General features: G+C 35.5%; 1 protein-coding gene across 1 annotated transcript; it reads right to left on the reverse strand.

Annotated features, from left to right (window-relative positions):
• Nucleotides 1–426: 426 nt before the first annotated feature.
• Nucleotides 427–1,871, reverse strand: LOC103425190 (putative ETHYLENE INSENSITIVE 3-like 4 protein). The gene has a single exon (XM_008363268.4). It carries the CDS (start codon nt 1,853–1,855, stop codon nt 551–553), a length of 1,305 nt encoding a protein of 434 aa, XP_008361490.2. The 5' UTR covers nt 1,856–1,871; the 3' UTR covers nt 427–550.
• Nucleotides 1,872–14,899: the final 13,028 nt, after the last annotated feature.

Raw genomic sequence — 14,899 nt, forward strand, 5'->3', positions numbered from 1 at the left:
CTTTCTTTTTGTTCATATTTTTTCTGGTTAGTGAAAAAGGTTAATGAAAAACAAAGGAAAGAGAGAACAAAGTAAGCATTGTCCATGACATCTCTCTATGTAAGTGGATCTCGCTTTGTAAGATGTTTGCCAGTGAATCTAGCACAAAAAAAGTTTTGTTCTAAACCAAATGAACAACTAGCAAGGCAAGTAACAAAATCCATGTACTATTGACTACTGAGGCATTCTTACGTAGTTTCCAGATAGGAAGATACAATAATTAATACGATGTGTACATTTAAGTGTGGGTGAGAGAATTTTTTGTTCAAATAAAATGCATGAAATCTTTATCCCTCTGAATCAACTAATTAATTAACATGTAGTAGTCATGCTATTATAAATAAAAAGTGCCCAACAATGTGGTTGTTGCATATGAGAGATGCGAACAATATGACAAGTAATACAAATTAATTATTGGTCTCGCTAGTACAAATTATTTTATTGGTACATTTTAAACAACTACATGAAAATGAAAACTAATTAAAAGATACAAGAGTAGTGCATTCACTAATTAATCATATCCCAAATCCCAAATAGAAGTTGAGTCTTGGTCATAATTATGTGACATATCTTCGGAAGAACGATTTAAATCCATGTTTCCCCTTTGGATCTCCAGTGCTCGATCCATAGCTAGATCATCATCATCAATACCACCTCCCCAATAGCTTGCTGATCCATAGCCGTCTGCCACTTTAGTACCACTGTTGTCATCAATCCGATTGGCCTTTTCTATCTCCATATTAATCCAATCCACCACACTAACAGCACCACTATTTTGATCAGAAGCACAAAGTGTTCGATCTTGATCTTGACCTTGATCATAGTCTGCCCTTGATTTCTTTTCCACAAACCCTAATCCCAAATCAATACTTATCATCTTCCTCTTTTCATTGCTAGTAGTAGCAGGCCACTTCAAATTCTTACCCCTTTTGTTTGAGTGATCTGAGATTTTGAGGCATTTCTCTGTAAGCTGTATGAGAGATTCTTCTTGGTTAACCACTTTGGACCAAATAGCAGTCTCCTTAGCAGTCATCTTACCTTGCAAACACTTGCTTTGCGTCACAAGTCTTCTCACTCTATCCGAATTAGGAGCCATGTGTTTGACCACAGCAGCCAAGGCACTCACTTTCCATGCCTTTTTAAGATCGTGGGGCTTCCGATAAGGAGGAGCGCCGTGCTCTACAGAGAGCCCTTGGTCCCCCCACCACATCTCCTTCCCTGTGGGCCACCACGGAGGAGCTAAACCCTTCTCCAGAGGGAACCTCCGCTGCGGCGGCACGCAGTGCTGAATCAGAGCAGAAAGAAGAGACCCTAAAGTAGTGTCTTGCAGTTCATGAAGCAAATGAGCATAAGAGCCATGATCCGACTCACCTTCAAATATCAGAGCTGGCAGGTACTTGGCGATTGCAATGGGGGCGTTGTGGTCAAATCTCGCTTTGTCTTTCCACCACTCTCTTAAGCTATCAGAGGAGCCCGTCACTGGCTTTCCCTTCTCAGGCACAATCCCATACACAAAGCCCTTTGCTTTGCATACCTCCATGATTTTCACCATGTATTTAAGTATCGAATCCTGGGCTCTTGCCATTTTCTTTCGATGAGACCCTTCTTGGTTTGCCGACGACTCTGCAAGTTCTTCTTCTTCGTCTTCTTCTACCTCAATTATTTTACGATTCTCGTTGAGCTTTTGTAAGCGAATACTATCCTTCCACGTTCGCTTCTTGAGCTCGTCGTAGCTGATGTGATCTTCAGCTGCTTTTTCATCTTCTGCAACTACTCCAAGGCTTAGAGGATCAACTTGTCCATGGAACTTTACCATAGTAGTACCAGTTGAAGTATTTGTGTCTCTATTGATATAAAGACGGTGTTACTACGTTAGGTATATATAAACTACCTAGTCCAATGGCGGTGTGAAACCAAATTACCAAATATAGAAACAACAATGTGAAAGGCTTCTTTCCTTTTTAGATATGAAAAGTGAAAACAGATGGGAAGGCTTGAGGACAAGATTGGTGTTAACGAGGTTGAGGGATAAGTTTGGAGGATTCTGAAAATTTTAAAGAAACACGTGAGATTCTGAAGTAACAAATTAATGGAGGGTGGTGCTGTACGTGGTATATAAGTTGTCACTCCAGCCTGAATGAATTAAATAATTTTCTACATCTTTTCATTCGAGCTCTAGATTTGTTTTTTTAGGGGTTTCTTTTTTTAGAAGCTTTAATGAAAAGGGTTAGACTTGTTGCAGTCCTATTAGATTAAAAATGCAATCATGTAAATCCTATTATATTCAAAATATTTCTTAGATTAGATATTATCCTATTAGAGTTGTAATCCTATTGGGTAAGGAATTTACCTTTCCTACTACTATAAATAAAGGCACAATTGGTGGAATAATACACATCTCATAAATACACATTTCTCTTTCTCTCTACTGGGCCGCACCCGCACTATATGTCCTTTATATAGTTCAATAAATTAGGCCTACAACACGTTATCAACACGCTCTTGACGCTACACTAAAGAGAGTTTGTTACGTTTTAATCATTCTTTTTATGATTAATTTATTATTTTATTGAATTGATCTACATGTTATTGATTCAATATAATTTTTCTTTGTTGAATGTGATATTGTGCATTGGAGATGTAATTACGGCTTTTCGAGAATGATCTTCTACAAATTAAAAGACTCAGTTGTTTTCTGCCAATCAGGTTCTTTTATAATAAATTAAGATATTTGAAATGAACTTGAAGCATAAAAACATTCGCATGATGCATGAATAGGTCTAGCAATTCCTGACACAACCCGATAACCCGACACGACACGACACAAAATTAACAGGTGTTTGGGTTAACACGATAACGAATCAGGTCGTTATTGGGTAACCCGATAAGCACCTGTTAAGATAACGGGTTTGTTCGGGTATACACGTGGATAACACGATACACAATAAGTAAAATATTAATTTTATAATTTTATAACCCTAAAAAATACTATAATAATTATATATATTGATTTAATAATTTTATACCCCTAAAAACTATAATTATATATATATATAATTAAATATTAAAAATTGGTGACTATTGAATCAGTTTAAATATACATACCATTCAATTTCTTAAGTGTTGCATGTACAAAATAAATAAATTTAAATCTACTTAATAAATATTATATATATACACACACCATTGAACTTAATGGGATATTAATTCTACGAAACTAATTTCAACGATCTAACCGTCAAACTTGTTTGTATATACTTCGAGATCGCATCAGCAAAAAATTGCAAAAAACAAACATTCAGAGATCAAGTAACGGGACAAAAAATTTCAACAGTTATCAACAAAAAATCATGATTTAACGGTTATTTTAACTCCGATTTTTACAGCTACACTCATTGACCCTATATGAATACAATGAACGAACTCGATCTTCAATTTAAAATATTTACACTAGTGGATACCACAAAATCTTACGTTATACTTAATGAAAGTATGAATAAACTCTTAAGTGTTAGTGAATCTATTGTTTTGATGGGATATGCATTCTACAAAACTAGTTTCAACGATCCAATCGTCAAACATGTTTGTATATACTTTGAAATCGCATACGCCAAAAATTGCAAAAAACAAACATTCATTGATCAAGTAATAGGACGAAACTTTTCGACAGTTATAAACTAAAAATCACAATTTAACGGTTATTTCAACTCCAATTTTGATGATTTTTTACAACTACACTTCTTGACCCTATATGAATACAATGAATGACTCTGATCTTCAATTTAAAATATTTATACTAGTAGATACCACAAAATCTTATGTTATACTTAATGAAAGTATAAATAAACTCTTAAGTGTTAGTGAATCTATCGTTTTGATGGGATACGCATTCTACGAAACTAATTTCAATGATCCAACCGTCAAACTTGTTTGTATATGCTTCAAGATCGCATACGCCAAAAATCACAAAAAACAAACATTGAGAGATCAAGTAACGGGAAAAAACTTTTTGACGAATATCAACGAAAAATCACGATTTAATGGTTATTTTAACTCTGATTTTAATGATTTTTTACAGCTACACTCCTTGAACCTATATGAATATAATGAATGAATTCGATCTTCAATTTAAAATATTTACACTAGTGGATACCACAAAATCTTATGTTATACTCAAGGTATTAAATATCGGTAATATCGGAAATATCAGTAGTCCGAAAACACAGAAATATCGATGGAAATATCGGGATAATATCGATATCGATAAAAATTACATGGAAACCACGGAAATTGTAAGAAAAACTTGGAAATTTTTATTGAAACTTTGCATGATGTTTATTTAATCAATTATCTATTAGTTTATCACAAAAAATTGGAAGGAAATGCATTGCATGATGGATTTAACATTATCAAGTTGATTATATAGCGAGCTGACAAACATTGTGAGTGTAGAAAATATGTAGTAATTAATGAAAGAAGTCTAAACACACCATAATCATTTATATATAATGAATTAGTACAATATTTTACACTTTATACATTGCATGGTAAGATACATGAGTGACTTAGTACCACATAGAGTTCCTATTAGGTTCAAATTTTTCACTATCTTCATTATCTCTATGTGTAGAGTGAGTGTATTGTGAAGAGTAGTTATCAAATGATAAATCCCCAAATAGTTTTGCATGTAATTGTTAACATACCACCCGTATGGATCCGAGATTGGTTGACCTTGTCCATAAGCAAAATCATTTGAAGATTGAATCTCGGATTGTTTCCATGAGTCGCTCGATTCCATCCCAACGGGATTGGGATATGAAGGGTAGGGAAATGGTTGGTTATGAGTATAACCATAGTTACTACTTCCTAATCCAACAGAGTCTGAAGTTATAGATAACGAGTCATCTTCTTGACTTGACAAAATCCCCTTGCCTCTTTCTCTACAAGTATAGTTCTTCCCTATGTCACCAATTCCTGGTCCTGCCTGCCTACTGCCATGGTCATCATCCTGTGTTGCATGCGTGAAGTTTGCCTCACCAGTGAAGGGGCTCATAAATCCGGGAGGTGGTCCAACATAGTTTCCATATCCACCACCACTACCTCCAGCTCCACTACCTCTAGCCCTTCATCATTCCCACCTCCGGTGGTAGGTAAGTTTGCTGATCTTGTACTAGAGCTATCATTAGTATCAGCACGATGTTGTGGTTGTGTAGGATTGGAAGAAGGTGGAATTCCAGTGTTTCTTGGTCTTGGGCGCAAAAGTTCTTCCAAAGAGTCAGCGCTGTTAGATCCCACTTTCTCCTCTAATACTCTTTCTACATTTATCCCTTCATTACGTGCTTCTTCAGCAACTCTGGGAGCTGGGTTGCCTTCATCATCATCTAAATGAAGAGGTCTAATCCATTGATAAAGTTGGTTACCCTCTGTATCATCATCTTCACCAACAATATCAAACACATCTAGTGGGTCACCACGGTTGACATGATCTATTTCTGCTTCCTTATCTCGAATTTGAAGCTTCATGTTGTAGTAGCAATAAACTAATTTTTCCAACCTACTATGAGCCAATCTATTTCTTTGCTTTGTGTGTATGAGTGCAAATGTGCTCCAATTTCTTTCACAAGCAGATGAGAAAGTTGTTTGCGATAATACTTTGATTGCTAACTTTCTCACAGTTGGTGCATCGGTCCCATACATGATCCACCATTCAGTTACAATGAAAAATAATGTTGATAAGCCTAATAACTCCAACAAATTCTATTATAAACTTATAGTGAAACATGTTTACACTCACTAGGATACATTGTTGTTCGAGCAGCAACTGATGTTGGTTCTCCAAAAGTTCTTCTTGAATCTTTAAACCATGTTAGCTGAATTCAATAAATCGTGTTAGTTTAATCCAAAAAAGTAATTATTATAATTTAAGTAATTGTGTACCTCATTTCCAAATTGGCCAACTGCTGGTGATGCAGGGTCTAATTTAGAGTATACATTATGTACAGTACGTATAAGGGTACCATCATCTCCAACACCGGGTCTGTATTGGTAACGAGGATTCAAATAATATGTTATTCAAAGAAACACATACTCTAATAAGAGAAATAATACTTATGCAACTAAAGAAATGAATTGCAAATTATGACATAATTTATACCTGCTGCATGCAAATCGTGGTATAATGTTTTATACCATCAATCTTCAATTATCTTTATGACCCACCTTGCACCATGTTTTTTTTCCCATTCATCCTTCACTTCGCACATCAACTCATATACTGCCCCATAGTAGGATACACTTCTGTGTCAACAATCCGTAAAACCTTGTAAAGAGGTTCAAACACTTGGCACACATGTTCTGATTGAGTCCAAAAAGCATGATCAAGCACTATACTTTCCACCATACGACCTACATTTGAGCGGCTGAAATTGTGGTTGGCCCAATCGTCACTAGTGAATAGTTGCTTCAACCCTGCTTTCTTTTTAAGTAGGCTGTCTAATGCAATATAGTTGGTGGTGAATCGAGTGGTAGCTGGACGAATAATTTCTCCTTTGCAAAATTCACGCATCTTTGCCAACAACCAACCGTGATTGTAAATATAATTTGTGATCGTTCTAGCTCTTTTGACCACAGTAGCAACATTCTCTCTCTTCCCCATTGCCTCAAACATGAGATCAATACAATATGCTGTACATGATGTCCAAAACACATTATGATGCTTCATTAACTTTTTTCCAGCTTTGACAAATGCAGAACCGTTGTCGATCACGACTGGGACAACATTATGCTCTCCCACCTCCATGATTACATCCATCAATAATTTGTAAATATACTTGTAGTTCTTTATATGGTCTGAAGCATCAACAGACTTCAAAAAAATTGTCTTTCCCTTGGAGTATACCATGAAGTTTATGATAGACAATCTGGTCGGGCCGGTCTATCCATCACACATGATTGTGCAACCATTAGTTTCCCACTTTGACCTCAACTTGTTAACATACTCGCCAATGTCTTTATACTCCATATCCAAATATTTGTTTCTTATCTCATAGGGAGTGGGAGGTTGTACTCCAACACCGACCTGTTGACATCCCACTACCATATTTTTGAAATGATGTGATGATGCTTTCTCAGTAGGGACATTTTCATAGATAAAGAACTTGCTAATTAGACGTCCCATTCCCTCCTTCACATTACCTCCAGTGAAATAACTCCAAACACTTTTTTGACGTGCTTTGGATGACTTATATAAACTTGGGGCTATTGGTGGTGTTGGTTGTGATTCTCTAAGACTGTCTCCCCGTCTCATTTGTGCACCACCACTTGTCCCGGAACCTTGTGCTCTATTAGGAATTTTATGAAGGTGTTCTATTTCCCATGCTGACTGTTTGGAGGCACGTAATGCTTGTTTCAAACTGCGTCGTTCTTCAGGTCCCATGTCATCATCACATTCGTCCTCATCGTCATCATCATCACTGTCAACCGCTTGGCCATAAACTTCTCCCCATAGCCCAGCTCGAATATTTTCCATTCCATGTGTTATCTTTTCCTTCTGCTGTTTTTTATTTTTTAATAATGTGCTGATGAATGCCTTCACTTCTGGGGGGACATTATCGCATCGTTGGACATTTTTTGCTGGATCTAATCCACTAAGATGGTACTTAAGTCGTGTCACTCCGCCACTCTTCATTACCCGACCACAATATTTGCAAATTGTGCCATGTTTGTTTCCGTCTTTTGGGTCTCCATGTTCCCAAGCTGGATCACGTTTAGTAACTCCACTGGACATCTTAAACGTACCTATATTTATTTTTCATGAAAATTAGACCATTATTTTTTGATAAAATAAGAGAACCTAAATAATAAAGTTATTCTACAGAAGAATTAAATACGAAGTAAAGAAAATGATTGTAAAAATTTAAGTAATTATACAAATAATATGGAATAATAAAACCTAATATTAATGAATAATAATCCAATTTGATAAAAAAATAATCCTAATATAAAACATGGTGATGAATAATAATCCAATTTGATAATAATCCAATTTAATGAATAATCCAATTTGATAATAATCCAATTTAATGAATAATAATCCAATTTGATAATAAAAAAACCTAATATTAATGAAAAATAATCCAATTTCATAATAAAACCTAATATTAATAAATAATAATCCAATTTGATAATAATCCAATTTAATGAATAATAATCCAATCTGATAATAATCCAATTTAATGAATAATAATTCAATTTGATAATAAAAAAAACCTAATATTAATGAATAATAATCCAATTTGATAATAAAACCTAATATTAATAAAATAATAAATAACATTAATCATATTAAAATTATCCTAGGGAATAATTATACAACATTACTTAATTACTTAAAAAAATTAACATGTAATTGTTAACATTACTTAATTACTTACAAAAATTAACATGCAAGTATTAATTACTTAAAAAAATTAACATACGAGTCCACACAAATTTATTTGTTGTTGTATAAATTACAATAATATAAATATAAGTTTGTAAACTTACCCTAAATATGGAACCTTTTGTGTTCAAGCTTTGGAATGGATCTGGAATGGCTTTGAAAATGGTAAGGGAAGAAGAAGAAACGAAAATGCTCTGAATGCCTCTGATACTCCACCTCTGATAAGGTGAAAGAATATAACAGACAATGACACACTGTTTTGCATGTGAAAGAATATCACGGACTCACAGTGGTACACGGTTTCATTATGAAAGCACTATTATTTGTTGTCCATGGTTTGAAATTGCAAAAAGTTATTTGGATCATTGGATCAGAGAGCTAGAGACAGGTTTTGAATTATTTGGATCATTGGATGTTTTTTTTTTCTCACACGCCACCACACACACAGAGAGTCAGAGAGTGAGTCACACTCACACGCCACCACACACGCACACAGAGATCGAGATTCGAGACCCCCCACACCACACACGTACACAGAGACTGAGCTCAGTCTCTCGATCCTTCCTTATCTCTTCTGAGTTCTGAGTCTTCTCCCTTCCTTCTCTCTTCTGAGTTTTCGCCCTTCCCTTCTCCCTTCTGCAGTTCTCCCACACACACACACAGACATCATCTCTCGATCCATCTCTCGATCCTCCTTGTCCGCGTCTTTCGCCTCGTCGGCGTCGTCTCCATCTCCCATGCCGTGACCTCTACCTCAAATTGGTCATCCCCATCGACGCCCTCTACTTCCTTTCCTTCTGCTCATCCCTCGCCTTCCTCCTCATCGAGCCCGGACCTCCTAGACAGAAAATAAGAAGGTTCCACCCTCCACCAAACCGCAAAATTCAAACCCACAGCTTAATATCTTATCAGCCGGTGACCCTTTACACACAAACCCAGAAAATCTCTCTTTCTCTCTCTCTCTCTCTCTTTAGTTTTTCCAGAAACCTCTAGCAAGGCTAGATTCAGATGCAGACGCAAGTCACGATGCAGGTGTAGCTGCGATTTTGATGCAGGTGCAGCTCTCTCTCTCTCTAGTTTTACCAGAAACCTCTAGCAAGGCCAGATTCAGATGCAGATGCAAGTTGCGATGCAGGTCGTCGCCATCGCCGTCGATGGTCAGGTCAACTCCCGGTCCCTCACCTTCTTACCTCTTTGATTGATTCATGCATATGAATTGTGGTTGTGTTTTCAATCGCTCTGTAGCTTAGATCTTGATCTTAATCGTGTTTTTGCAAGGTTTTTGGGACGAAATCGGCTCGGGAATCGGCACATCCATTTCCGGCGTTCTTCTCTGATTCACACGTATCCAAAATATCACGATAATTTCGAAAATATCGCGATATTTTTCCGAAAACCCGTCGGATACCTATTAAAATATTGGACCCGTGAAAAACCGATAATATCGGCGAAATATCACTGATATTATCGGCATTTTATTCCTTGGTTATACTTAATGAAAGTATGAATAAACTTTTAAAGTGTTAGTCAATATATTGTTTTGATGGGATACACATTCTACGAAACTAGTTTCCAACCGTCAAACATGTTTGTATATATTTCGAGATTGTAAATGCCAAAAATTGCAAAAATACAAGCATTCAGAGATCAAGTAACGGGACAAAACTTTTCAACGGTTATCGACAAAAAATCACTATTTAACGGTTATTTTAACTTCGATTTTGATGATTTTTTTTTACAGCTACACTCCTAGACACTATATGAATACAATGAATGAGCTTAATCTTCAATTTAAAATATTTACACCAGTGGATACCACAAAATCTTATGTTATACGTAATGAAAGTATGAATAAACTCTTAAAGTGTTAGTAAATATATTGTTTTGATGGGATACACATTCTACGAAACTAGTTTCCAACCATCAAACATGTTTGTATATACCTCGAGATTGTATATGCCAAAAATTGAAAAAATACAAGCATTCAGAGATCAAGTAACGGGACAAAACTTTTCGACGGTTATCAATGAAAAATCACTATTTAACGGTTATTTTAACTTCGATTTTGATGATTTTTTTTTACAGCTACACTCCTAGACCCTATATGAATACAATGAAGGAACTTGATCTTCAAATTAAAATATTTACACTGGTGGATATCACAAAATCTTATGTTATACTTAATGAAAGTATAAATAAACTCTTAAATGTTAGTGAGTCTATCATTTTGATGGGATACGCATTCTACGAAACTAAATTCAACGATCCAACCGTCATACTTGTTTGTATATGATTCGAGATCACATAAGCTAAAAATTGCAAAAAACAAACATTCCAAGATCAAGTAACTGGACTAAACTTTTCGACGGTTATCAACAAAAAATCACGATTTAACGATTATTTTAACTCCGATTTTGATGATTTTTTTACAGCTACACTGCTAGACCCTATATGAATACAATGAATGAACTCGATCTTCAATTTAAAATATTTACACTAGTGGATACCACAAAATCTTATGTTATACTTAATGAAAGTATAAATAAACTCTTAAGTGTTAGTGAATCCATCATTTTGATGGAATACGCATTCTACGAAACTAAATTCAATGAACCAACCATCAAACTTGTTTGTATATGATTCAAGATCGCATACGCTAAAAATCGCAAAAAACAAACATTCAAAGATCAAGTAACAGAACAAAACTTTTCGATGATTATCAACAAAAAATCATGATTTTACGGTTATTTTAACTCCGATTTTGATATTTTTTTACAGCTACACTCCTTGACCCTATTTGAATACAATGAATGAACTCGATCTTCAATTTAAAATATTTACACTAGTGGATACCACAAAATCTTATGTTGTACTTAATGAAGGTATGAATAAACTCTTTAAGTGTTAGTAAATCTGTTGTTTTGATGGGATACATATTCTACTAAACTATTTTCAACGATCCAACCATCAAACATATTTGTATATACTTCGAGATCACATACGCCAAATATTGCAAAAAATAAACATTCAGAGATGAAGTAATGGTACAAAACTTTTCGACGGTTATCAACGAAAAATCATGATTTAACGGTTATTTTAACTTCGATTTTGATGATTTTTTACAGCTACACTCCTTGACCTTATATGAATACAATGAATAAATTCGATCTTCAATTTAAAATATTTACACTAGTGGATACCACAAAATCTTATGTTAGACTTAATGAAAGTATAAATAAACTCTAAGTGTTAGTGAATCTATCATTTTGATGGGATACGCATTCTACGAAACTAATTTCAATGATCCTACCATCAAACTTGTTTGTATATGCTTCAAGATCGCATACGCCAAAAAGTGCTAAAAACAAACATTCAAAGATCAAGCAACGAGACAAAACTTTTCGACGATTATCAACGAAAAATTACGATTTAACGGTTATTTTAACTCCGATTTTGTTGATTTTTTACAACTACACTCTTTGACCCTATATGAATACAATGAATGAATTCAATCTTCAATTTAAAATATTTACACTAGTGGGTACCACAAAATCTTATGTCATGATGATCGATGAAAATTGAGGATTTTGTAAAAGGAATAACATGCAAACTTTGAGTTCCATTTGCAAGGTTTAAACTTTTGAGAAAGTCTTCACGACCTTGAAAACGAAAATTCTTTCATTTTGCATATCCTTACACATTTAATATTTTGTAATAGACTAGTAGTGTATGGATGTTTGTTTATTAGGTTCTTATTTTCGAGTGTAGATGTAATACTTAAACAACAAATGTGTTTTAATGTTTTGAAGAAATATTTATTTGGCAATGTGTGGTATGTGCAAATTTAAGAAAAAAAAATATTTTTCTTAACGGGTCATAATGGGTCATAACGAATCAGGTCACTTTACCCAACGGGTAAAGTGACCCGACCTATTAAGGACCCATTAAGATAACGGGTGTGACACATGAAAACAACACGAACACGACAGACACGACCCGTTTGCCAGGCCTACATGAACCCCCTACATTTATATTTTTCTTCTGATATATATTGTATATGTTCATATATTTATCAATATATATATATAGAAGTCTTTAAGGGAAGGAATCCCCATTTTTCAAAAAAAATGGGGACATCCTTTTGACCGTTAGACTTGGCTTTAATGAAATTCTGTGGTTGAGATTATGTGGCCTGTGATTTAATCTCAACCACAAAATTTCATTAAAGTCAAATCTAACGGTCAAGAGGGTGTCCCTATTTTTTTTGAAAAATGAGGATCCCTTCCCTTAAAGGGTCTAACACACACACACACACACACACGTTCATGCATTACACAATTGTAAAATCGCTATGTGGAATTTGTGAGTCAAAGAATCAAAATAAAATAGAAGCATGATTTTTTTTTTGAAAACCCTAAAAATTTGATGAAAAAAAAAGAAAAAAAAAGGGAAAATCATTAAGCCAAGCCACGCCTAGCTGTCTTAAAGCCAAGCTAAGCCGCGCTGCCACAGACAACAGCATTTTTGGGCTTTGTTGTGCACGAAATCCAAAGCCTACACGATGGGCTTCTCTCATCTGACAGGCCCGCCTTCCATCAGCCTCAAGCAACTAATTGGGCTTGTCCCCCTTATTTTCCCTCGGCCCGTGTTGCAGCAGCAAGCCTGCTGGTTTACTTATTGTCGCATATCGAGCCCTTGTCTAAAATAATGGGCCTATCCTATTAGTCTGCAGCTGCATTGATGAGCCCCTGCTCTTTGAACCACCCTGTCCTATGGGCCATATTTTTTCTTTCATTCTCGGCCTATGACTGTAGCAAGCCTGCAAGCTTGCTTTTGCAGGTTATTGGGCTGCCTGGTACACGAGCCCAGCCTGCAACCTAATGCTACAGGGCGTTGCCTAAAGTAGCAGCCAACAATTTCACTGTTGGGCTGCCCCTGTTTTTCGGCTGAAAGCCATTTTAGCTTTTTCTTAGTTTTTTCAACCCTCATCCATATTTTTGGTGCCCAATTTCATGGCCTTAACCAATTTTTTGGGCTTTTCTTTTGAATGGCTTGCAGCCTTCTAGCCCAAAATTTGGCCTAAAACTTTGCATTATTTTGCTTCTATGATCGATCATGAATGGTCCCAATCTATTGAATTAATTAAAGTGACCGACAGTCCACTAATCTAACAAGGCATCCAAAATTATTGCCCTGATGCCAACTTTTAGACATTAATGATTCAATATTTTATTTTTTTATTTTTTTATTTTTTTATTTTTTTATTTTTTTTGAACCGTTGACTCTCTTTTGTATTCCCGAAGCACTCACACTTGAGTTCTTGAAGCAACCCAAATCCACTACACTTAATTGTATATTGTATTATATGTTCTTACAGGTACCTCCTTTTATGAACAGGAAGTTCATAACTAAACTCGAACCTGTAGTTTCGAATTTAGTGCATTTGAAACCGGAAGTTTTCATAAAACAATACACCCATGAAAACCAGACATTTTTCATGTAAACCATGTTTGAGAACTCGGATGTTCTAACTTTGATGCTTATGGATATCTTATGTCCATAGCACCAATCATAACTTTGTTCCATCCATTCAGTGGATTGTTGAACTGTAACAAGTTTGATTTCACTGATTTGGACGTTTCTTAATTAAAACCACTTTATGTGGGTACAAGACGTGAATCTCAACTTGACTATCAAGAAGCTGAGTAACTATTGAAGCCAACAATGGCATGAAAAAGCTAAATAAGCCTCCGCCATGATCTTCATACGAATACTTATGCTCGAAGCATAACAAATGGAAATACCTCTCGAAAGAGGATTCCATGGCTCTTTGGCTCGCTCATACAGACCATCTGTAGCTGCATAAGATATTGCTTAAAGCACACCATGATTACGTCCATAAATGAATACGATTATGAAGTTTATAAATCCAATAGAATTTCCCTAGAAAATACTTTTTCTCGTCCTTCCATGTTTTTAACTCGTTCTTGAAGCAGCAATGTAAAGAGCAGAAGTTTACCAAATTCTCGTATCTAATTACTACCACAAATGGGAGAGAACGGCATAGAATCAGCTTTGGCTAGAGTCTACCGAATGGTGATACCTAGTTTCAGCTGACGCCCATCGAAATGTATGCTCTGCTTCGGTAGAGGCATACCGAATAGACCCCTTCAGCTTTAGCTGAAGCCTACTAAACCCAAGTCTGGGTTTGTCTTTTTCACAGTCCAATTTCGAGTTTGTTTTTACAACATATGGTATAATCAAGGCCTACCAAGGTGTGGCATCTTGCCCAAAGCGTGATCCTTGGCACCTAAGACCTAAAACTTCAAGAATAAGGGAAATTGTTTCCGAAACTCAACCCTACATAATCTACTTCCATTTTTATGGAATAGATCATTGGTTATGCACCTGTTTGTGCTC

Source organism: Malus domestica, chromosome 01, assembly GCF_042453785.1.
Source record: "Malus domestica chromosome 01, GDT2T_hap1".
NCBI classification, from domain to species: Eukaryota; Viridiplantae; Streptophyta; class Magnoliopsida; order Rosales; family Rosaceae; genus Malus; species Malus domestica.